The sequence below is a fragment of the Misgurnus anguillicaudatus genome, chromosome 12 (genome assembly GCF_027580225.2).
Source record: "Misgurnus anguillicaudatus chromosome 12, ASM2758022v2, whole genome shotgun sequence".
Classification (NCBI taxonomy): domain Eukaryota; kingdom Metazoa; phylum Chordata; class Actinopteri; order Cypriniformes; family Cobitidae; genus Misgurnus; species Misgurnus anguillicaudatus.
Window position 1 is genome coordinate 33,530,328 of NC_073348.2, and position 24,414 is coordinate 33,554,741.

At 38.7% G+C, this 24,414-nt stretch overlaps 2 protein-coding genes across 5 annotated transcripts in view; both read right to left on the reverse strand.

Moving 5' to 3' along the window:
* Positions 1-9,107, reverse strand: part of sez6a (seizure related 6 homolog a) — a 50,026-nt gene extending 40,919 nt beyond the window's left edge. The window contains exon 1 of one of the 4 annotated variants that reach the window (XM_073874452.1): positions 8,724-9,107. In XM_073874452.1, coding sequence (XP_073730553.1) covers positions 8,724-8,835 — 112 coding nt within the window. In that variant the 5' untranslated portion in view covers positions 8,836-9,107. Of the gene's footprint in view, positions 1-7,159; positions 7,353-8,723 lie in introns of those variants that run through there. The other 3 variants (XM_055207967.2, XM_073874453.1, XM_073874454.1) reach the window with 3 other exon arrangements.
* An 8,111-nt stretch (positions 9,108-17,218) lies between these two features.
* Positions 17,219-24,414, reverse strand: part of myo18aa (myosin XVIIIAa) — a 47,770-nt gene continuing 40,574 nt past the window's right edge. Inside the window, exons 38-45 of the mRNA XM_073874457.1 lie at positions 23,486-23,569; positions 23,162-23,299; positions 22,885-23,070; positions 22,627-22,766; positions 22,384-22,440; positions 20,552-20,671; positions 18,522-19,942; positions 17,219-18,135 (exon numbers count right to left, since the gene is read on the reverse strand). Coding sequence (XP_073730558.1) covers positions 18,535-19,942; positions 20,552-20,671; positions 22,384-22,440; positions 22,627-22,766; positions 22,885-23,070; positions 23,162-23,299; positions 23,486-23,569 — 2,133 coding nt within the window. The 3' untranslated portion in view covers positions 17,219-18,135; positions 18,522-18,534. The remainder of the gene's footprint in view (positions 18,136-18,521; positions 19,943-20,551; positions 20,672-22,383; positions 22,441-22,626; positions 22,767-22,884; positions 23,071-23,161; positions 23,300-23,485; positions 23,570-24,414) is intronic.

Genomic DNA, 24,414 nt, shown 5'->3' on the forward strand with positions numbered 1-24,414 from the left:
ACCGTTTATGACAAAAGAGACGCTCACGTTCACAAAACACCTTAACAGTAAACTGTGATTATGCATGAGATTATGCGAGTATCTGGCAAACGCAAGGGTCTCTTTTATCATAAACCCTTTAGACGCGTCTGCAGCAGGCACTTATTTTGACAAGACATGTGATGCACATACACACACTCGCCGCGCAGAACACATATGTAAGGAATAATTGACAACGGGCCATTGAATTATAAGAAAATAATGCACACCCAAGGTGCAATGGAGTGCGGGTGTGCATTATTTTCAAATAATTCAAAGGACCGGAGTCAATTATTCCTCTTATACCACGGTTACCAAAAAAATTGGTGCCTATTTTTAAGACATTTCATAAGTTAGGTGTGCGGTTATCAGAAATTAATGCATACCAACTGAACATTACTCAACCAATCATAATACGCATTTAACAGACCCGTGGTATAATTTGAAATAAGGAAAATGACGGGCTACATACATGTGACGAGCTTCGCATCGAGCGCCCACAAAAAAAGTCACTCTGTTAGGTCTTTTCGATGGCTTTGAGATGTGATGAACCCCAGCTGTGAAAGGCAGCATTGACTCCATTCGCTGTTCTTTAATCAGCCTCTCTTGTCTGTGTAATCAGACAGGCCCAGCAGAAGTCACAACCGAACCACGAATAAAGTTTCCCGTAGAGACTCGACCCTGAGCCTCACATCTCTAATTGTCAATTTAACCTGTGAAAGATTTTCCTGTAGCTCAGTTGGTAGAGCATTGTATTAGCAATGAAAAAGGTTATGGGTCAATCCCAGGAACACGGATATTGATTAAGTTGCTTTGGATAAATAAAATTAACAGGGGCGCCCAGCTAGCTAGCTAACAAGTTCACACTGTTCACTTTGCGTTAAAGGTCATGTGATTCCTCTAGAAAAGTTTAATTTAAAGAAATTAGTCCAAAAATTATAATTCATGATTAACTTATCTTTATGTTATTACTGTGCTTGTCAAGTGACTTTACACGGCCTTAAATGTTTAAAGGGACACTCCACTTTTTTGTAAATATGCCCTTTTTTCAGCTCCCTTGGTCTGGTGGTACCACTTCACTTTTAGCATAGCTTAGCATAATCCATTGAATCCGATTAGACCATTTAGCATCGTGCAAAATAAATAACCAAAGAGTTTCAATATTTTTTCATATTTAAAACTTGACTCCACATTTTGTACTAAGGCCGACGGAAAATTAAAGTTGCGATTTTCTAGGCAGATATGGCTAGGAACTAGACTCTTATTCTGGTGTAATAATCAAGGACTTTGCGTCCATACCATGGCTGCAGCAGGCCTAGTGATATTACGCTTTGCCCTAAAATAGTCCCCTTGGTTACTTTCAATAGTAGGGGACTATTTTCAGGCGCTGCGTAATATCATTGTGCCTGCTGCATTCATGTTACGGCAGCAAAGTCCTTGATTATTACGCCAGAATAAGAGTCTAGTTCCTAGCCATATCTGCCTAGAAAATCACTAATTTTCCGTCGTTCTTAGTACACAATGTAACTGAAGAGTAAAGGTTTAAATAGGTACAATATCGAAAATGGTCTAATCAGGTTCAATGGATTATGCTAAGCTATGCTAAAAGTGGTATTTCCAGACCTGGAGATCAGCTGAATGGATTCCAAAACAGTAAAAATCAAATGTTTAACTCTAGGGGAGCTGGAAAACGAGCATATTTTCAAAAAAAGTGGAGTGTACCTTTAAACGTATGCATCAATACAGTTCTGCAGTCACAAAGTGGCCTTCACAGTTCTCCTTCACAACAGCTTTATGTCTCTGCATCGGATGAGAGAGAATGGTCGGTGCAAAAAAATAGTTCTGTCAAAATCAGTTAGCTGTCGGAACCGCATCTGGCACGTCTCCCATAGCAACGAGCAGGGCTTTAAACATCCAAGAGGGGCTTCGCCCGTCCTACAAAATAGCACTGCTGTAAATGTAAACAACACAACAACTAAACAGCTTTGCATGGATTACTCTCACTGCATTAAGCCAAGTTCCTCATTACTGGGGTCTAATTACTCCAATTTATTATGAGCATAATTGCTTTCAGAGCTGAAATCTGTGAACATCTGAAACGCCCATGAGATTCTGACTGAATCACAGCGTCTAATTCCTCTTTATTATCTTTATTTGTCAGAACTTTTAAGTCTAGTCAAGTCACTTTTATTTGTATAGCACTTCTCATAACATAAATCGGTTCAGGGCAGCTTTACTGTAAAGCATACTACATTTTTAGATCAGAAATCCTGTATAATTCAACCAATCAGAGAACGAATTTGAATCTGCTGAAGTGTTTCCATTAAAGCGTGCAATATGCATCAGACATTCGGCCAACGGTTTAATACCAGACTTTTTAAGTTTAAGCAATCTATTTGCTTGTGTATGTGGACAATATTGTGCAATATGATTTCCAAAATGGATCTTAATGTACAACATGAAAGTCATGGGTTTGATCCTCAGGGAACACACATACTGTTATGAAAATGTATAGTTTGGAAGCACTGTCGGATATTAGCTGTTATGTGGATCAGACTTCTGAGTAATTTTGTTTCCTAAATAAAGTGGATTAGGTTGCTAAATACTCATTTTAAACGAAGGTTTACATGCATTTCACAACTCAGAAATGATTTAATCTGTCAGCTTGTGTCATGGTTCTTTGTGAATCTGTTAAATCCTGCTCATGTTGCTCCACCTAAAGTCAGGTCTGTGCCAAAAATATATATGTTTGGGATGCTGTAACAGGATTTTGAATTCCTCCTTTAATGCAATCTCAATTTCTGCCTCCTAAAATTCTCAAAATTATACAATACAGTGCAAAATATGCCAGATAAACGCTATTAAATTGTCATTCGACTACTGGAGCAGCTGTTTCAGATGAACCCGGCTGCACAGAGCGCTCCAGTAGATGGACACCATAAAAACCTCCATTTGTCCTGGTGCCTTTAAGGGCTCGGCACCCTGCGCTCCGATCCTGCCAAAACACAGAGCCTCTTATTTGATAAATGAGCTCAAGGGATCTGTGGATCTGCTGCCAATTTATTTAAGATATTTAAAAACACATAAGAACTTCTCCCAGCGTGATCATCAACAACCCTAACTAATCTAGCGATGCAGTTTTGTTTTGGAAAAAAAAAGTAAATTTCGCTGATGTAAATAAATTATGCTTGTCTCCCAGCTGTGTCTCTCTAATAATCTGCCAAAATACCACCAAGTGGCAAATGCCCCAAATATTTGTCCCAAATATACATTTTTTATTACACTGTATTTTTTTACTTAGAACTGGAGGCCAGTAGATATATGTTTAGTTTTCCTGCAGACTAAATGTTGTTTACCTGCTGTTTATCTAGATTAAAAATGTTGACAATGAATTATTAGAAAAATAATACACGTTACAACTCAGGTGTGTATTATTTTTCAATAATTCCGGGGTCAATTATTCCGATTATACTAGGTTACCACACCTCAAGACATCGATCACATGATATATTTAAAGGGATTTGTACAGTTTTTGTACTTAAATCGCTGTTGTGAGTAGGACTATTTCTTCTGTGTGTCATCCAACGGCTCTTTAGTTTGGCTTGACCCGTTGATAGCATTTAAATGCAATTTCGGAAAATCGTCTGTCATGTTGTTTTTGTTAGTCCGTTAATGCAGTTAACTCTGCGAAGTGATATGGAACTGTAATGCGGTCAATAGAGCTGCCTGGAACTACGTTTGCCGTGCGTTTCCTAAAAAATAATTGCACACCTCAGAATGTTCATCAGCCAATCAGATTCAAGCATTCAACAGACCTGTAGTATAATATAAAACTATGCCCCATTTCTAGATGGCAAAAATTGTTGCCTGTAATAAACCAATCTGACATTGCTTGTTGCCTTTAAAGGTGCAGTGTGTAAATTTTACCGGCATCTAACGGCTCAATCCACTGCTCACTCCTCGCTTTTGAAACTATGCTAGCCGCCACCGTAAAAAAACATGTTATCAACGGAGACAAGTTAGTAAAAAAAGTTGGTCCTTTCAGGGCTTCTGTAGAAACATGGCGGCACAAAATGGCGAACCCTCTGTGTATGTAGATAAAACGTCTTATTGTAAGGTAATAAAAACATAATGGTTCATTATAAAAAGGTCTTTATACACCCCTGATAATATCGTTCTGTATATTATTTTGCATTTCTGTCAAGAGATCCTTTGAAAAATTACACACTGCACTGCCGAACACAGCAAACTGCAGATGTCTGTTCAAGCTATGCAAATGTCAATCAAAGCTTAAAGGAATAGTCCACCCTTTTGCCATATCAAACCATGTTATTACCTCAACCCAGACGAATGAACACATACCTATCCTTCCTCAATGCGTGCACCGCACAGCGCGTCGTGAATGTGCCAGCATTCAGCCCAGCCCCATTCATTCCTATGGTACCAAAAAAAAGTTTTATTTTGTGGCACCATACTTACTGGTATAACTCCTCATGTAACAGTCTTTAAATAGGGAAAACACGGAAGTGTTTGGTGGCTTCCCTGTTTGGTACCATAGGAATGAATGGGTCTAGGCTAAATGCTGTACAGTGCACGCATTGAAAAAAGATAGGTATGTATTAATTCGTCAAAGTTAAGGTAATAACATAGTTTAATATGGCAAAAGGGTAGACTATTCCTTTAAGGACTGGTGAGTTGTTTAATTTGAGAAGATCAGGTTGTTCTGCTTGCACTAACAAAAGGCTGCTATTCAAGAAGACACAGGTTCACTGGTCTACAGGATACATCCATCACACATCCATCCAACCACTTTTAAGTGATACATCCATCACTTAAAAGTGGTTCATTAGCTCATAATTATATAGGGGAACCCCTTTAAGTGCTCTATTGCACCTATTTTCAGCCAAATGGTTTCACTTACAATGGGTTTTCCTTATGATTACTGAACCACTTTTAGTGCTATTTAGCACCATTTTTATAAAGTGTATTTTGAGAGGTTGCTAATTTGTATGAATATGTATTATCACATATGACGTATTAGTACAATCTGCTTTCAAAGAGTTAGGAGTGAGGTTTTATTAATGCTTTATTCAGATAATGGAATATTGGGTATGATTTTATTCATTTCATTTTATTCATTCAGTTCAAGAAGACCTTAATCAACATTAATAGATGTAAATGTACCCAAATTAGCCAGAAGGCGAGTTTTCTTTGGTAGTCCCTTTGCAAGATGTTATAATGCCGAAAAGCTAAAAGGAAAAGAAAAACGAATAACAATAATAACAATCTTACTAAAAATGATGAACAATATGTGACCATGGACCACAAATTTATTGAGATTTATACACAGTGGCGGCCGGTGACTTCTCTTCCGAGCGGGCACGAATTCAAAATATGTGTTCAGTGTGTCATGTGCACCTATGTCAATCATGCGTCATGTCAAAATATGCGCCTGCTGCACTTCGAAAAGGGTTTAAGATAAAGGAGTAATAAAATGTCACACGTCATGACAGGTGGATTAGAAGGCCAATAAACTTTAAAGATTCAAAATGTCATCTTGTAATCTTCAACCTAAATATCCCACTTTCGACTGCAGGTGTAAAGAGCACTGCCAGTACTTTCAGATGATCAAGGATTATTGATGCCCAGTAAGTCAATGTCACTGCCCTTTAGGCGTAAAGGAAAACCGCTGAAATCAATACGTAGCATCATAACTTGACGATTAAATTTATTTAAATGTTTTAAATCTGCTATCTTGAGGCGAAAAAAATGTGTGTGACAAACTTCAAGCCCTTTTTTAACCTGGGAGAGGACATGCATCAGGAAAAGTCAGACTTGATCCTATTTCCCACATAAGCACAAAGACTTTAAAACTTTAAGACACTATAAATTATGAGTTTATAGATTTTAGTTTCTCTGGTGTTTAAGTATGAAGTGATATGTTTTTTGTGCAAGATGAGATTCTGCTGTCTGTTAGAGGGAGATAAACATGAACACTTCTTCAATGTCCCTTTTTTGTTTTATTAGTTTTTCTTTGAGGCTGTGAGAAACTCTAGCCTTGAACACTATAATAAACCATCACATTTTAGTATCTATAAACTGCTGGCTTCTTCATAACCACATAGCATTTAATATTCACAAGCCATTGGGGAGAAGACTTTGTGCATAATCTTTGTGATGCAACAATTTTGCAGCCAACAAGTCTGTTTACCGAAGGCTTTACAACACACCTGAGTGCTTCAGGAGATCAATACAGCCGCAGACACAAACAGGATGTTAGATATCAGTTGTTTATACAAGATTTCAACAGTTGCAGTTCTTCCCTGAGCACTACGGGAACCGCTTGGCATTAGCGGCCAATGGTGGTTTCAGGGTTGTCTGACTACATGCAGATACTACGTGCAAAAACTACACAAATCATCAACAGTGTAAAAGCTCTCCTCACAGAAGAAGCCAAACAAGCTGTGATCTTCAGTTTTAAAGGACCTTTTTGTAAAGATTATCGTGAGAGACACTAAAGAACATGCCAGTTTCTCGGCTCCAGAACTTCCAGCTGCAGGTTTCGTAGAGCATTTTGTCCTAATGTCCTATAATTTACAACCCACAAACCGATAAAGAGCCAGACTAATTATGTCAACTAGCATTTTCTGAATAGCCCTTGATCAAGTTAATCATCAGCTTTCCGAAAAAACAGGTGTAGAACATTTTCACCCTCCACCCCTGAAATAAGGGGTATGAAAGCTTAATTTAGATATTTCTGTATTTGAATAAGCAGTATTTAGGAGGATAAATGTTGCATGAAATTATGAAAGGATTTGAAAGCTACAAAGAGACAAATAATTCAGAAATACTTTCAAGACCTTGATGAACACAGTGGCGCATACTTCAAGGCTGTTGAATGTGGAGACGACAACTTCTGCCCTAAATAGCAACCTGAATGACTCATTCACGTGTCTTAGAAATTCAGTCAATTCAAATTTATTTCCATGGAGCTTTTCCAACATGCACTGTTTCGAAACAGCTTAACAAAAAACACTTCAGTGCAAGCCTTTATTGCTTGAATTCAGAGCTTAGTATGTCATCACTGTGAGATTAAAGGGATATTCAGCCAAATATCAAAATTACCGCATGATTTACTCACCCTTAAGGAATCTGAGATGCACGTCCATCATCTTTCAGACGAACACATTTGGAGATATTTCACATTTGGAGTTCCAAGCTTAAAAATATCCATATTTCAAACTTTATAAACTATAATAACTAGCTTCCGGTAACGACGCTATCGTTGACTCACGAGAGTTTTAGCGTAGTGAGCGTTCGTTGCCATGGGTACGTTGCGCAGTGACTCCCGTGAATCGCGCAAATCCAAAATGGCGTCGTTACCGGAAGCAAGTTATTATCATAGTTTATAAAGTTTGAAATATGGTTATTTTTCTTACAAAATCGCATTGATTACCGACACAAGACCTTTATTAACCAATTGGAGTCGTGTGGATTACTTATGTGATGGATGGATGCATTTTTGGGGGGTTAAAGTCGTTCCCTGATCCCTGTTTTCTATCGTCATAAACCTTGGAAGAGTATGTGGTCGTCTAAAAGATGATGGACATGTATCTCGGATTGCTTGATGGTGAGTAAATATTTGGTAATTTTGATATTTGGCTGAAGTATTGATTTAACTTCATATAGGAACTAAAACATTTAACAACCCTGATATTTAAAATTGTGGACAAACCCAACCGTTGGAAAATAATTAGTTACGCAAACATGGGTTAAAAAACCCAACTTTTTTTTTAGAGTAAAACCAAAACTGTTATGTGTTTTGCTGCGTCAGAGAATTTCACAAAACATTTAAAAGGTACACAATGTTTCAGTTAATTCGTGCTATTTCAACTGTGTAGGTATGAAATAAACGATTCATTTACTGTAACATAATTTTTAACTTATTCTTGTACCACTTGACAGTGCAGTACACAATTATCAAAGCCAAAAATATGGACCAAATATGCCGTGTCATTTAATTAATGAAAGTAGCGCAAAAAATGTCGCCACTTCACAACTGTTAAAAAACAAGAAGATATAATAATAGAGTTATAATAATATAATATATAAATATAGAGTTAGTGAACTCTAAAAACAACTCTACTGTTTTGATAAGTAGGTCTGTATACGGGACAGCGGTAATCTCATTTTCAGGATTAGTCTCTTCTGCTGGGGACTCTGTCCTATAGCACTGCGCGAGTGCACGCACAGAAATCATTTAAATAAACTGATATAACTGCATGTGACTCAGTGTTTAGGGGACGTTTTAGTCATAGCCGATGTGGCAATGTTTGATCCGTTCACGCAAGACGAGTTCTGTGCTATTTTTCAATGTTTGCCCATGCGTAAGATGGATGTCTTTGGTAAATGCGTGGCACTTGCCGTTTCTCTTTGGCGTCTCATGCGTTGAGTTTTTACAAATTAGACTTTTTTTCAAATTAGAGTTCTCCATCTGTCGGTTTATAACGCAAAGACCTCGTCCTATGTGAATGTGGTCTCAGTCTCAACTAAAAGTTTAGATAGTTTCTGTCATCATCCGTTGTCAATGAGTACATTTTAGAACAATTCAAAACGTGTAGGCTATGTGCAGATTATTACATCGCAGTAAACCCCAGTTAATCCTCTTTCCTACTAACTATATTACTTAAAAACTAGAGACTTACCCTGACAACGCGTTTGGCTCAATGAATTGGCCATAATCAGTAGCAGAAACAGCGAGTTCGTTTGGAGCGCAGTCCTTACGCACATCCGTAAAACACCGTATAACATGTCCATGTTGAAAAAAAATCCAGTCCGGATTACTCAGTGGTTAAATAAAATGCTTGTAAGCATACAGATGGTTGTGCTGTCTATGCTACCGAAGCTCCGGCTGGTATAAGCGGATTGAGGTTCAGCACCGCGGACAGCTCCCTGCATCCGCGCACCAATCAACCTCAACGCGGCTGGAAACTTCGGACAGCAGCCTGGCGATCATCCAGCACAGCGTCATTTGACTCAGATTGGAGCTTTTGCGTGCGGGGAGGTACGAAGCAGTATTACATCTGATACACGAGAAGAGATGTGCTACCCAAGAACAAGTTAAACTTGAACGCAATTGCTTGGGGGACTCCCAATGGGGAACTGACTTAATTTACTGACTAATACTTATTGACTTAATTTACTGGATAAAAGTACTGGCAAAAATTGTGTTAGTTAATTGCAAAATTAAATGGCGTTGGTTAATATGAGTGTTTCTGTATAGCTCAGTTTGTAGATGGTTGATCCCAGGGTACACAAATACTGATAAAAAAATTAGAGCTTGAATATACTGTAGGTAACTTTGGAAAGCATCAAATGTGTATAAATGTAAAAAAAGTTAAACTAGTTACAAGAAAGTGTCTAGCATCATGTATTAGCAGATGCCTCGGGGTTTGTAATTTTTCTGAAAGAATGCAATGAATTTCATGCATTTTAAAGAGGCCAAATACATCTGGGGCCACATAAGATCCACAAGAATAAACCTGAACTTCAACAAACACTGTTATTAGCATAAAGATCATTCAGTTGCAACAATCGGCCCTCCTGGCTCTGTTTTACAGTTTATGTTGTTTAGCTAACGCCTGTATCGCATCGCTCAGACCTTCAACCAGAGATTTCGGCTCCACAGCACTGCTGAGTCTGTCTACTTGGCTAATGAAAATCAAGACCGTGAAATACAGTGACCGCTGTGTCAAGGCAACGAAGCCATCATCAAATTCACAGGCTTATAATTTATTTCATATGGGATGCTGACTAAACAGCCATTAACATTACAGAAATGATAATCTACAGTATAACCTTCCATATCTGCAGAAATGGTTTTGTGAATTATGACCTTGTGAATTAGGCTTCACTTTGACTGTTAAAATCATAAAGAAACAATGTTATTTTTAGGTTTTAACACATAAGATTATTTAGTGTTTTTGAAATTTTTCTCATTGGCCAGCCCTTTACAATATAGGCAAAACCTAATACTGACACACAAATGCAGCTGTTCATTAATAGTCAGTAAGCTAAAGTCACTCATGTGTACCAAACAAACTCTATCAAGGAAAACCACATGTCTGAAATAAGGATACTTGAACCCCATTTCTATACTTTCATGACATCCCACAATATCTTAAAAGCCTGTATGCTTTCCAATAGCCTTTATTTGAGAAGTTATCAGCACAAGCTTACATAGTTTTTATGCTTCTACATAAAGGTTTTTATCAGTTCTGTTAAAACACAGCAGTAGGAAACAGATCTGAACCACGGGTTTAAATCATGATTTTAAAGGTTTTTCTTTTGCTGCATCTCGAACCGTACTCACAAACCTGGCTGTGGACACTTTTAGGACCAAGTAAATTATTCATCAGGCAAGAACAAACATTGCTCTGTTTGCATGTAGGGTTGGTAATATTAATATTCATGAGGAGGGAGTTCAGACTGCTAATAAGTCATTTTAACAGAAAATGGTTAGTTGACATGACATTTTAAGTAGTCTCCAGCAGTTTTACATTCTATACTTAACCAGTTTGCATAATAGTTCTATATTTATAGGGTACTATAAGCCTATATATTAGTTTAAACAGCATTTTATGTTTGAAGTCCCCATGAAATAAATATTTATTTTAGGCTTTAATATGAATATGTAAGCCTTAAGGATATTTATAAATTTGCACTGATGGGAGTGGTAATATATGTGGGTTATTTATTAAAAAAGCGCAAATTAAATAACACAGGCACAACAGCTGATTTCCATTATGACCAACGCAATCTACTAAGAGCAGCGCAAATTAGTTCATAATAAGCAGAGCTGATCTTGAGTTCAGCAACACATCGCAGCGGAAAATTTAAACAGCGTCAGACTTAAGTCAAGCTGTTAAGTCAGGTTGAAATCAAAACCAGTGTTGAACTGACGTCTAGATGTAACATCAGGTTGACGTAAAAAAACAACGTCGGCCTTGCATCCAGATGTAATGTCGGGTTGATGTCAAAAACCAACGTTGGATTGACGTCAAGCTGTAACATCGGCCAAATGTAATGTGGGTTTGACATCCAAAACAAAGTTACGTCCAGATGTAATGTCAGTTTGATGTCCAAACCGAGCATTGGACTCAAGTCCAAAATATAACGTCAGGTTGACCTTAAAAACCAATGTTGGCCTGATGTCCAGATGTAATGTCGAGTTGACAAAAAAAAACGACGTTGAACTGACATCCAGATGTAACATCAAGTTAACGTAAAAAACAACAACATTGGCCTTGATGTCCAGATGTAACGTCGGGTTGATGTCAAAAACCAACGTTGGACTGACGTCAAGCTGTAACGCCGGCCAAACGTAACGTGAGTTTGACATCCAAAACAAACGTTGGACTGACGTCCAGATGTAATGTCGTGTGATGTCCAAACCGAGCGTTGGACTCAAGTCCAAAATATAACGTCAGGTTGACCTTAAAAACCAATGTTGGCCTGATGTCCAGATGTAATGTCAAGTTGACATCAAAAACCAATGTTGGCCTGATTTCCAGATGTAATGTCGAGCTGACAAAAAAAACGACGTTGAACTGACATCCAAATGTAACTTCGGGTTGACATTAAAACCAACATTGGCCTGCCATCTAGATGTAATGTCGGGTTTACGTCAAAAAACAACGTTGGACTGTCCTCCAGATGTAACCTCAGATTGATGTCAAAAAATCAACATCAGACTGATCTTAAGCTGTAACGTTAGATTGACTACAAAACCTAAAGTCAGACATCCAGTTGTAATGTCAGTTTGACATCCAACTCAAATGTTGAAATTATGTCGAGATGTAATGTTGGTTTGACGCCCAAAACGAACGTTGGACTGACGTCCAGATGTAATGTTGGTTTGACGCCCAAAGCGAACGTTGGACTGATGTCCAGATGTAAGGCCGGTTTGACATCCAAATCAAACATTGAAATGAAGTCCAGATAACGAACGTTGAACTGACATCCAGATGTAATGTCAGTTTGACATCCAAATCAAACATTGAAATGACGTCCAGATGTATCGTTGGTTTGACGCCCAAAACGAACGTTGGACTGACGTCCAGATATAATGTCGGTTTGACATCCAAATCAAATGTTGAAATGAGGTCCAGATGTAACGTTGGTTTGACGGCCAAAATGAACGTTGGAGTGATGCCCAAAACGAACATTGGATTGATGTCCAGATGGAATGTTGGTTTGACGCTCAAAATGAACGTTGGACTGATGTCCAGATGTGATGTCGGTTTGACATCCAAATCAAACGTTGAAATGACGTCCAGATGAACGTTGGTTTGACACCCAAAACAAACGTTGGACTGACGATCAGTTGTAATGTCTATTTGACATCCAAATCAAACATTGAAATGACATCCAGATGTAACGTTGGTTTGACACCCAAAACAAACGTTGGACTGACGTCCAGATGTAATGTCGATTTGACATCCAAATCAAATATTGAAATGACATCCAGATGTAACGTTGGTTTGACGCCCAAAAGGAACGTTGGACTGACGTCCAGATATAATGTCGGTTTGACATCCAAATCAAATTTGCCAAAATGAACGTAGGACTGACGGCCAAAACGAACGTGGGACTGACGTCCAGATGTACTGTCGGGTTGACGTCAAAACCCAACGTCGGCCTGACATCCAGATGCAACGTCAGGCAGACGTTCCGTTTCGGTTGGAAAATTAAGCTGACATCAAAACCCAACGTCAGCTTGATGTCAAGCTCTTTTTCAGGCGGACAAACTTAAGCCAGAAATCAGCCGAAAGGTGCTTTTTGCATTTGGTTGGCTAGACTCATGCCACAATTCAGTTGAATGCATAAGGCTGTGAACAAAAGAGAGCAGCATTAAGCCAGAAATGGACAATGTAAGCCATCTTCGGCCCAGAACATGTTGCTATCTGGGTTCCCCTTTTCTTTGTTATTGTGAATGGAAAATAATTATTTTTCTAATCCCTGGCAAATGTCAAGATACAACGTGATGAAACAAGGTGAAATTTAAACCAAATGTTGTAATACCTCAGGCCTTCATTGAACTTTACAGGCAAACCAGACTGCTGTCAGATCTCCCTAGAAAAACAAGCACTCTGATCTCACAAAACAAGCCCAAAATAGGCCGCACTAAAATTGGTTTGTGAGATGTTTACAGTATGGGGGGGGGGGGGGTAAAAATGTGCTCACGTAGCCTAAATACAGTGCAAAAGATAATGAGTTCAAACCCAGGGAACACATATGATAAAAATGTATGCCGTATAATGCCCTGTAAGTCACTTTGGATAAAAGTATCTACCAAATGCACATCCGTAAATGTTACTCTCAAGTCAAATCCTGTTTCTGTCCTCAAAAATGTCCTCTTCATGATACAGAGAAACATCTAATGGAGGTTTTTGGTCACGTAGTAAAAACCTATGGAGTTTTAATGTGCTTTACAATTTTTGTGCATTGGGCAGGTGCAGCTTCTCTTTCTGGTTTCTGGTCCTCCAGACTCCTTTGATATACAAAATTGCATCGAGATCCATTCCATTTCAGAGTTTTTTGGCACAACAATGATAATTCACTTACTGAATGGGAATTATGCTCTATTAAACTGCTACTGACCTTCACATTGTCAGAAATCTCACACCCACTCCATTACACTGCAGGACTGGAAGAGTTTCTGCTGTTAAGCGCAGTGAAATGTTTCATTTAATGCTTTATTAATCATCATGCATCACTATTTAGAGAATACGTGAAGTGGCTATGCGAGCCATCATAACAGCTTTTCCATTAGCTGATATTTGTGGGAAAGCTTTGGCAGGCTGCCCGCGAGGCTAGACAAAACCTGGCTGAAACGTTTTGTCAGCAATTATTTGTGCAGTTTGTGTAGGCTGCAATCTCAAAATTTATTGTCCAAGTATTCTGCATTGTAGAGCTACAATAACAAGAGGACAACACAGATGTTTTATGAAAGCATGTGAGGTCATGTCAGATCTGAAGCCATGATAGAGAAATGCATACATGCATTTAGCAATGCACGTGCCTTTTTATTTAGTTCTTATAACTTTATCCTGACATGAACCTAGAACATTATCATAATCAGTCCAGAGACACAAGTTAAAAGATAAACGAGACCAAGTTTCCAAAATTTTCCTGTGGATATTTACTGTTGGTTGTTTGCGGCAAATGCTAAATTTCCCCTACAGAATTCCTTCCATCTGTTCTGCTAATGAACTGAGGAATTAAATGGATAATTAATTTTCATGTTTATGCTGTTTCTGTCACACATATCTTTGGGGAAATCACAAAAAAAGTCCAAACTGTAAAAAATTATTATAATAAGGAATTTTAGTTTAATTTAATTTTTCACATATTGCATATAGTTTGCAAGTCTCCATATAAACATTTGCTGAACCCTGCGGTCAAAACCAAGCATTGTGTGTTGTTCGTTCCCAACTCCATCTTAACAGTGGCATCACTCACATGACAGACAATCCCAACACTTCAAAGGGCACAAAACAGGAATTACAAAGCATGCCGTATTTATTAGGGGAATAATAAAGTTAATTTATATTGACTTGGTCTGATAACAGCCACATTAAAAGGCCATTATAGCTAAAGAAGAAGCAATCTATCCTATGTCCAGAGAGGGACATATTCGTTTGGGAATTTGAGAGTGTGGCAATCAATGGGGAGAAACAGACAGGTGGTAAATCACAGGATTTCTGTACACATTAACCCAGCTGAAAAACAAACTATACCTAAACCAGACTAAACTGTTTTTTGTGGTTTAACTAGACTCCCACCCTGGCCAAGGGGGTGTTGAAAATTGAATATCAGGACAACCAAAGGAAATCACAGCATGCCTCTCTTGTGCGTTCATATGACGCTGTTCATCTATCAGGAACCCCTGGGGATTAAATGATATTCTTGTTTTGCACACTGCACTCATAAAGTCTGACAGAAGTTGTTTTAAACCATATAAAAGAAGCATTTTTATTCTAATGGTTGACTGAAGATAATTTATGCATTGTATAATCGTATGTATATTATTTTTAGGGAAAATGTCATTTAATGTTCACTATAATCTTTCTTTAACAGTTCAGTACAAAGATAGGAATAGTAGAAATATTGTATGGCTAAACAATGGCTTAGCCTGATGCCATTGTTCATCTGTCGTATCATCTATGACTCAAGGTCATGAATCCAGGTGAAACATGCCTATAAAGACACAACAAATGTTTATCAGATTAAAGGGACACTCCACTTTTTTTGAAAATATGCTCATTTTCCAGCTCCCCTAGAGTTAAAAACTTGATTTTTACTCTTTAGGGACCCATTCAGTGATGTGGCTAGGAACTATACTCTTTTTCTGGCGTAATAATCAAGTACTTTTCTGCTGTAACACGGCTGCAGGAGGCGCAATAATATTACGCACTGCCCGAAAATAGTCCCCTTGGTTATTTCAATAGCAGGGGACTATTTTCAGGTGCTGCGTAATATCATTGCGTCTGCTGCAGCCATGTTACGGCAGCAAAGTCCTTGATTATTACGCCAGAATGAGAGTATAGTTCTGCCTAGAAACTCACAAACTCCATCGGTCTAAGTACACAATGTAACTACAGAAGAGTCAAGTTTTAAATAGGAAAAATATCCAAACTTTTTGATTATTTTTTAGCACGATGCTAATGGTCTAATCAGATTCAATGGATTATGCTAAACTATGCTAAAAACGGTACCACCAGACCCAGATATCAGCTGAATGGATTCCAAAACAGTAAAAATCAAATGTTTAACTCTAGGGGAGCTGGAAAATGAGCATATTTTCAAAAAAGGAGAGTGTCCCTTTTATAATGAAAAATATGATTTATGTTCTTGTTGCATGCTCATCAAATTATTTTGAGGTTTTACGAAGCGCATAAGGCAACTGAGCTATACTGGAGATAGGACTTTACTCTAAAAATGCTTGGTTGTTTTAATCCATGGCTGGGTAAAATATGTACAAACCAACCTGTTGGGTTACAGGAATAGTTAGGAAAAGACATGCATCCAAGTTGCCCGAACACACACTGCAAATAAATGCTTGCAGTGTGCATGGTTGGGTCAAATACGAACATTTTCATAAGTTAATTTAAAGGGGTAGTTCACCTAAAAATTTTAATTCAGGTTTAATCAGGTTTACGGTACACCCCCTCCCTTGCACGTGAGGCTGCATTACATCATTGTAACTTTGAAGCATTAAATCTTCAAAATATACAGTCATGCGGCACATCGTTGGAAAGCTTAGACTTTAGGGATTCCATTAAGCGCACACACAAAGCATAATATGATTTTTAGCAGTCATAAAACTGTAATCTAGTTGTTAGTTATCTGAACCGGGCGGCGCCGATTTAGGATATTTACTTACCTTCAAAATCTTCCCATTATCCGCTTCTGTGAAATTGTCCAAAACAAATTGTTCATAAATCCCCAAAAGTCCAAGGAAATGGAATATCCAAGCCTTTTAATCCAAAACGATTTGTTCATCTCACAATCTTGACGTTTCTGACCAAATTACGATATAAATAGTGTATACAATTAGTTCACTAACGGACATTTGTTCGAATCTCACTTAATTTATAATGAATATATTCAGATGTCACGTTTATTGTGCAACGTCTGAGGAACAAATACGCCCCCCTTGTGGAATTTCAGCCATTCCATAAGAGGCTACAACAACATGTGGGTGAATAATTGATGTCAGAATTTACATTTTTGGGTGAACTATTCCTTTAAATTAACATAGAAAATGTCCATATTTGACACAATCATAAATTGAAACAACTCCGCACCGCATTTATTTGCAGTGTTTGTTCGGGCAACTTGGATGTTGCCATCTTTGCTTCATGGATAGTTCCAGAATGATTCTTTGAGCCCATTTTGAAACCACACACATGACAGGCTACATACGCTGTATGTACGTGTGTACATATGTTGTGACGAATTTAGCATCGTGCGCCCTCGATAAAAGAAGTCACCGGCCGCCACTGGTGACTAATCACTTTATATTAAAACCCATTGAAGCGAGTAAGAAAAAAGCTTTTCAATAAAACCTGTTACTGAATATAAAGATTAAAAAGCTCTGTTGTCCAAATTCACAGAATAAACCACAGCCATAAAAACTGATTGATAAGTTTTATTTACAATAAAACTAATGCAAAACTCTTATGTATATATACTGCATATTGCTCTTTTATATCCTTTGCTTTACTGCATAAGCCATTGCACAGATAAAATGTCACGTTTGCCTGTTATTTTCATAATAAAAGTCCTATTTAATGCATAGAAAACCAAGGGAGTACACACACCTGAACACAAAGAACACACACACAACGTCACAAAAAATTAGACTCCCATCAATAATGAATATCTTGTATTTTGGCATAGTTCAAATATATATTAGTAAATTATTGCTGCCTTAACTTAAATATAATTTAAGGCCAAAACATAATGTATCTCTCAATATAATAAAATCTGTAAATGCTGCTATTCAGTGCAGTTCTAAGTTAACTTCTAAAAGATCAACAGAAGTTTTAACACAAGAAAAAGATAAACAGCCTATTTCATTATATTAAACTAAAGTACACATTTTACTCAACCAAATTCAAGGCAAAATTCTCATGAAGCACTCGCTATAAAAACAAACAAAATAAGATTACATAAACATTCTCTTTTCCACAATATATTACTTCATTTCCATGGACGCATTGTTGATGGAGATGTGAGTTCTAAATAAATAATATCTGCATGAAAACATGAGTAAACATAAAACACTGCTAATGAAAAAAGCTTGACGTTACGTAGAGACCAACAATGATGAGCTCTCGCCCCTTCAAGGGTTAAGAACAGATCAAAGTGGCAAGTTAGTACCAGGGCAAATGGGAAGCAAATGGAAACAAATTTCCAGAACATAAGATCTACGCCAAGCTTTCTGAAGGTTGGCCATCTTTAAGAAGAGTTTCTTCAGTCGTTGTTGTGTCGTTATTTAATCTGGCATTGTCTTCTTCCTGCAGTCTGTGTGTTCTGTATTGAGGGGGGCTGGAAAAGACAAAAAAGTTGTTTTAGATACAGTAATTAGGTTAAGAGAAGGGTAATGCCATGCACAGATCAATAGCAGGGCAAAGGTCATACATGTATAAGTCCTTGAACAGTCAACTATGCACAAACGTTCAAACCACTCGCAGAGAAAATCAATTATTTGTTAGTATGTGGCCACACATTTAAATCCGCTGGCGTGCATTACTTTTCTAATAATGGCCAATGCATGCCTTTCCACCTAAAAAGACAAAAAGGGGGTCATTAGATTTACGACTAACGCTACTCATCAGTTTAGTGTTTGGAGACAAAACGCAGCATGCGTTTAGAGAAAAGCATCACCAATCTTCACTCAGTTATGTGAAACTCCACACTTCATCTATCATCACCTGTTGATGACCCTCAATCACTGTCAGCCTTATAAAGATACTTCATCACCACACTGTCCACTTTCTTTTTTTGTTTCTTTAATTCTTTTTTACTGGGTGGCCGTTCTTCCGTAGGACTGTCAGGATCTCCATCTGGAGTTTTCTTTCCTGGAGTTCTCTTGACGCTATTCGAGCTGCGATATGAAACGGTTGACGCCGAGCTTGAAGATGATTCGGATTCTGACTCTGAGGATTCTGATTCTTTCCTGGAGCTTCTGGATCCTTTCTTTTCTTTGCGCTTGGAGCGTCGTCGTCCACGACCTTCCGAAGACGAGCTTTCAGATTCTGAACGTCTGCTCTTCTTTTTCTTCTTCTTCTTGCTGCTGCTGCTCTTTGAGCTGAAGGAACTTATCGAGCTGCTGCAACGTCCAGAATCCACAGCAGAACGTCTTAGGCTGGATCCACTGCGGCCCATGTCTTCATCTTCATCGTCCTTGTCGTGCAGCGAACTCTTGACGTTCTTCCTGTCTTCCGTCTCTCCAACACCTCCACCTTCTTCTTCATCTGAATCCTCCAGGCTGCGACGTTTAAATTTGATTGGTTTGAAGCTTAGGACTTCGTTGATGGCTTTTTCCAAATCGGGGTCCAGATAGTTGCGATGACTCACAGGTTTAATGTCGGAGGAGTCCAGGTGACTCTCAGAGGAGCGTAGCTGGGCGGGAGTGGACATACTTCGAACATGCGAGTGTGGACTGTACGCTGCTACGCTAACAGAGTCAACGTCATCATCATCATCGTTATTCACACGAACTCCAAATTCACTAAGCCGGGTGCTGCGGGCCAGAGACATCCGAGAACTTACGCTGGTGTTCCCGGGACTCCGGCTTCTAGATCGCTGGCTTAAACTGCTACCCGCTGGCCCGAAATCACTACGAGTGTCGTCCATCCACGAAGTACTACGTCGCAAACTGAAGCCGCTCACACCTGAGCGGGCATCCTCATCTTGGTCCAACCCGCGACGGACGGAAGCTCGACTTGGGACCAATGAAGACATCGTTGACTCCTTATCGAATTCCGGACTGCTTTTGGTCCAGCGGCGTTCCAGGCCTTTCCTGGCCCTGATGGAGGCCTCTGAGTACGCCTGGGAGATCACAGAGCCACGGTCATCTACATCATCGCCAGCTTGAGACCTGTCGGTGGACTTGCTCCTAGCTTTGCGCAGCGATAGACGGTCAGGATCGTCCGGCTGCTCCCGAAGGGCACTGAAGAGGGAGTTCTCATCCCCCGTACCTTTCAGATGAGACCGTTTCCTGTAGCTAAGCGAGCTCATCACTGAAACTGGGCGGCTCTCATCTGAATCTTTCTTTACTTCCTCTTTACCCTCTTTTCCTTCCCTACCTTCTTTCAAATCTTTGACATCTGCATTAGCAGCATTGGGGTGTCTGGGTGGACAAAAAAAAGCATACAAATTGTGACCGAACTGATTATGATCCAATATTAAAACCGGATAAGAATCGTGACAGAGATTTCAAAGAATGAAAGGGATCTGAGGTAATTTAGGAACACATTTCCACCGAACCCAGGAATAAAAAGGATTATACTCCTAATGGCAGCTACGATAAAGCACCATTTTAACGCACGTGAAATGAATCCAACATCAAACACATCTCACAGATGGAGATTTTGGCTACGATTTTTAAAATAAACTGAATGACTGGATTTGTCAAGAATGCGACCCAGTCTATGTAAACTGGTGTGAAAAGTCATTTTATTGCAATGTGTAATATGATCCTACATAATGTAAATAACATTGTGTGGAATGATATCTTTAATATTGAGTAAGGATTGAAATCAAAGTAAAAGCAATGACGGAAATCAAACTTGATGCTACTATATAGTAATAAGATTATTATAAGAAAGAAATAATGAATAATTTTTATGTTACCCAACATTTTACATCTTGTTACTATTATAGGTAACATTAAAACTTAAATTGTGAGATCCAAACCCTTACAATGAAATTCCAACAGCTAAAAGATCTTCATACTGACCTGGTCTTTAGGCTGCCCTCGTCCAAAACTGACTTTGTGGATCCTTTGTTCTTGGTAAGCAATGATTTTACTCCATCCACCCGGTCTTCCACTTCTGAATCCATATCGGAATCATCACCACTGACAAAAAGAGATTTTTGATCAGATAAAGCAAGAAATCCGGGAGGTTATTTAAGCTAAACGAGAACAGGATGTTACAACAGTTCAGTTATTCGTTAGTACCACAACACCAATTAGTTCCCTTAAAAAAACAGAAGAGCCTTCAAATCCACAACTAGTAAATATAGTATCATATAATACAGAATATTTTATCTGAAGTGACTTGGAGTGCACAGAGACATATGTGTGGTCCCTGGGCTCGAACCCATAACCTTTGCACTGCTCATTTTAAAGCACTTGAGCTACAGGAACACAAACGTAAATATGCAAAAAAAAAAAAGAAACATTGCAGACACATTCAGAGAATCAAGGAAAGCAGTGACACTTTGTTTTGGCTGTTTTTAAGTATTTAAACATACTACAGCATGCAGAATAAGGCAAAAACCAACACACAAAAATCGCTCACATCACACACTGATCCACCATGACAATCTGCTTTCTTGATTTCTATCTTACTGAATTTTAATTACAGCAATCAAGTTTATTTAGCAAAACAATACTTTTCTCTGACTGTTTTCTTCCAAGCACATAACAACACACAGAGACACAGCATAACCTCAATAACACAGTTCAGTAACAAGATGCACATGGCATGGTTGCCAAGTCTGCTGTTTTTCATGTCCGAATCAACCCCAATAATGTGATATTTAATCCTGGTAATGAAAATGTTTAGTAGATGACCCCTGCCGGGGCAGGTTTTACCGCGGAACACAAGTTTTACCAGATTATCGTGATTGGGCTAGTTTTGAATAGCAACTGGGCAGGTTTTGCTGTAAAAACCTGGCAACCCTGGCAATAGAAATTGATGGATTTATAACTAGGAAGTAAGAACTTTAGGATTTCAAATTTTTCAAGCCAGTAAAATATTTTTGAGTGGCGTGTAACTAGCAAGTAAAGAAATTATATCGAAAATGTTTTTATACCCATAAACTCCTCGTGTTAAAATGCCCAACAACAGCAAAAAAAAATTAAATAAAAATTATAATATATATTAATCGCGATTAATTGCATACAAAATAAAAGTAAATTTTTTGCATAATATATGTGTGTGTACTGTGTGTAATTGTTATGTATATTTAACCACACACATACATATATTAGTTTCAGATTTTTTGTATGTATATATGTATATATTTACATTTATATATCATAAAGAATATATTAACATATAAATACAAAATATACATACATAAATAACTCATCCAATTGTATTTTATTTAGCCTAAAAGTTCTTCATAATTAAGGGCGTGGCCACTTGAGTGACAGGTGAATTGCCGCTGCTGGTAACACCGTCCAGCTAAGCAGGCGTGGTTTCAGCAACCAGGTACCTTAGCCCACCTACTTCCACCTCTTTGTCTATTTTTGGTTATCCGGGAGTGACGTGTTGCCAAGATGGCGACGGCTGGCTCCGCCCACTTTAGGTTGAAAAAAATGCTCTACAGAAACCAACGGGTGACATCATGGACACTACATCCATGTTTTATTCAGTCTATGTTAGCAACACGTGATGGTGCTGTTAGAAGTGTACATGCTTGTATAGACAGGACGTGTTAGTCTAAATACATCTGTCCATTTCAGCTGCTCAAATGATGCGTGACATATGAGATCACAGATGATTTTTTATCTAAAATAAACAGAAACTCAACAGTTGACAAACAAACACCACTTAGTACAGTATTCTCACGTTTTGTTCTTTTTTTTTCTGATACTTTGTCACCATGTCTTGTAAACTACCCAGAAAATAAGAAAGAGGAAAAAAGAAAAGAAGGAAAATTAGGAAATTCGGAAACTCCACTAATTTTGAAGATACGTAAAGAGAAAAAGAACAGGATGAAAAATAGTGCATGTAAATGGTCATTCCTATCAGCTCCTGATAAACTACAAAGAACTGTTACCATGGGAACCATTGCCACTACCTGCTGATGAGCTCCTCATCATCATCTGTTTCCATTTCATCTTCCATGGCGGCCTGAAGGTCCCCAATCCGCTTAAAGGCCAACTTTAGATCTGCCTGAAGGCTCTGATTGGCTGCTTCCAGACTTTCGATATCCATTTGCAGTTTAAGGGGTTGACCAATCAAAGTTGAATGAAAAACCAGCTCAGTGTTACTATATTGACTGTTGTAACAATGCTAGTTTGTTTATACGTTACAGTGATTCAAAGTTAATACTCACCAGCTCATGTTTTTTGCGACTGGCTTCTGACTCTTTCTTAGATAGTTCGGTCATCTCCTCCTTTACGTCTCGGACCTGCCGCTGCATGCGCTTGTTCTGCTCTTTCTCCCGGTTCTCGCTGTTGATCCGCTGGTCTCGTTCCTCGGTCATCTTCTCTAGGTTCTCCTTCAGCCTCGTAACCAGACTCTGAAGGACACCGACAGAGGGAAAGAAAGATATGCGAGTTGAAGAAACCCCAAAAAAGAAAAACCACAATAACCAACTCCACATGCCTCACCTCCAGACGTTTGGTCTGGGTCCTCTCGTATTCAAGTTTGGTTTCCAATTCCCGGATTTTGGCTTCCTGTCGGCTGACCAGCGATTTTTCCACCATGGACTGTTCTTGAAAATCAAGCTGTGACTGCAGGGAGTGAAGCTGCAGATACGAAACACAAAAACCCAGAGGTCACGCTGGGGCTGTGTTCAAGCTCACCTACTAATCGTTTTGATGATCCCTTAAAATCCAGCTGCCTATTTAGGCTTTCGATAATAAGGCAAGTCACAATGATTTGGAACAGAGGTATAAAAAAGGCTTTATGTGTATTCAATGACATTTTTGTACCTTGTCCTGGATCTCTTGTTTATCCTTCATGGCTTCCTCCAGTTGGGCTTGTAAGTCACTGATTTGTGCCAGATCTCTTGTAGACTACGTAGACACATACATAACACAAACAATTATTTTAACACTACTGTACATCTGAACTTCTGCATCAGTATACTAGCCTCCGAATTCTACAAAGCGAACTGAAATGAGTAGGTTGCATCCTTTGAAGACAGAGTCCTTTGAATGACGTGACCTTCAAAGGCTCAGACTTGGTTTTTTATAAAATGCAGCCTCCGAAGTCCAAAAAGCAAACTGAAATGAATGGGTTGCATCCTTCAAAGACAGAGTCCTTTGGATGACCTTCGAAGGCGAGGACTCTAGGTTTGAAGGATGCAGCTTTTTAAAGTCCACAAAGCAAACTGAAATGAGACTGATGGATCCTTCAAAACCGAATCCTTTGGATGATGCAACCTACGAAGTAGAGGAGTCTTCGAAGGATGCAGCATCCAAAGTCTACGAAACTAAATGAGAAGGCTGCAACCTTCGAAGACAAAATCCTCACTCCCACAGGACATGACCTTCGAAGGATGCAGCCTTTCGAATTGGGACACAGCTAGTACCTTTAAAGTCTTTAAAGGATGTAGCCTACAAAGTCCACGAAGCAAACTAAAAGGAGAAGGCTGCATTCTATGAAGACCGAGTCCCTTGAAAGACACAACCTTCAAAGGTGAACAATTGGTCTTTGAAGGATGCATTGCCCAAAGTCCACGAAGCAAACTAAAATGAGAAGGCTGCATCCTATGAAGACCGAGTCCCTTGAAGGACACAACCTTCAAAGGCAAAGACTTGGTTTTTGAAGGAGGTAGCGTACAAAGTCCAAAAAGCAAACTGAAATGACTAGGTTGCACCCTTCGAAGACGAGTCCTTTGGATGACACGAACTTCGAA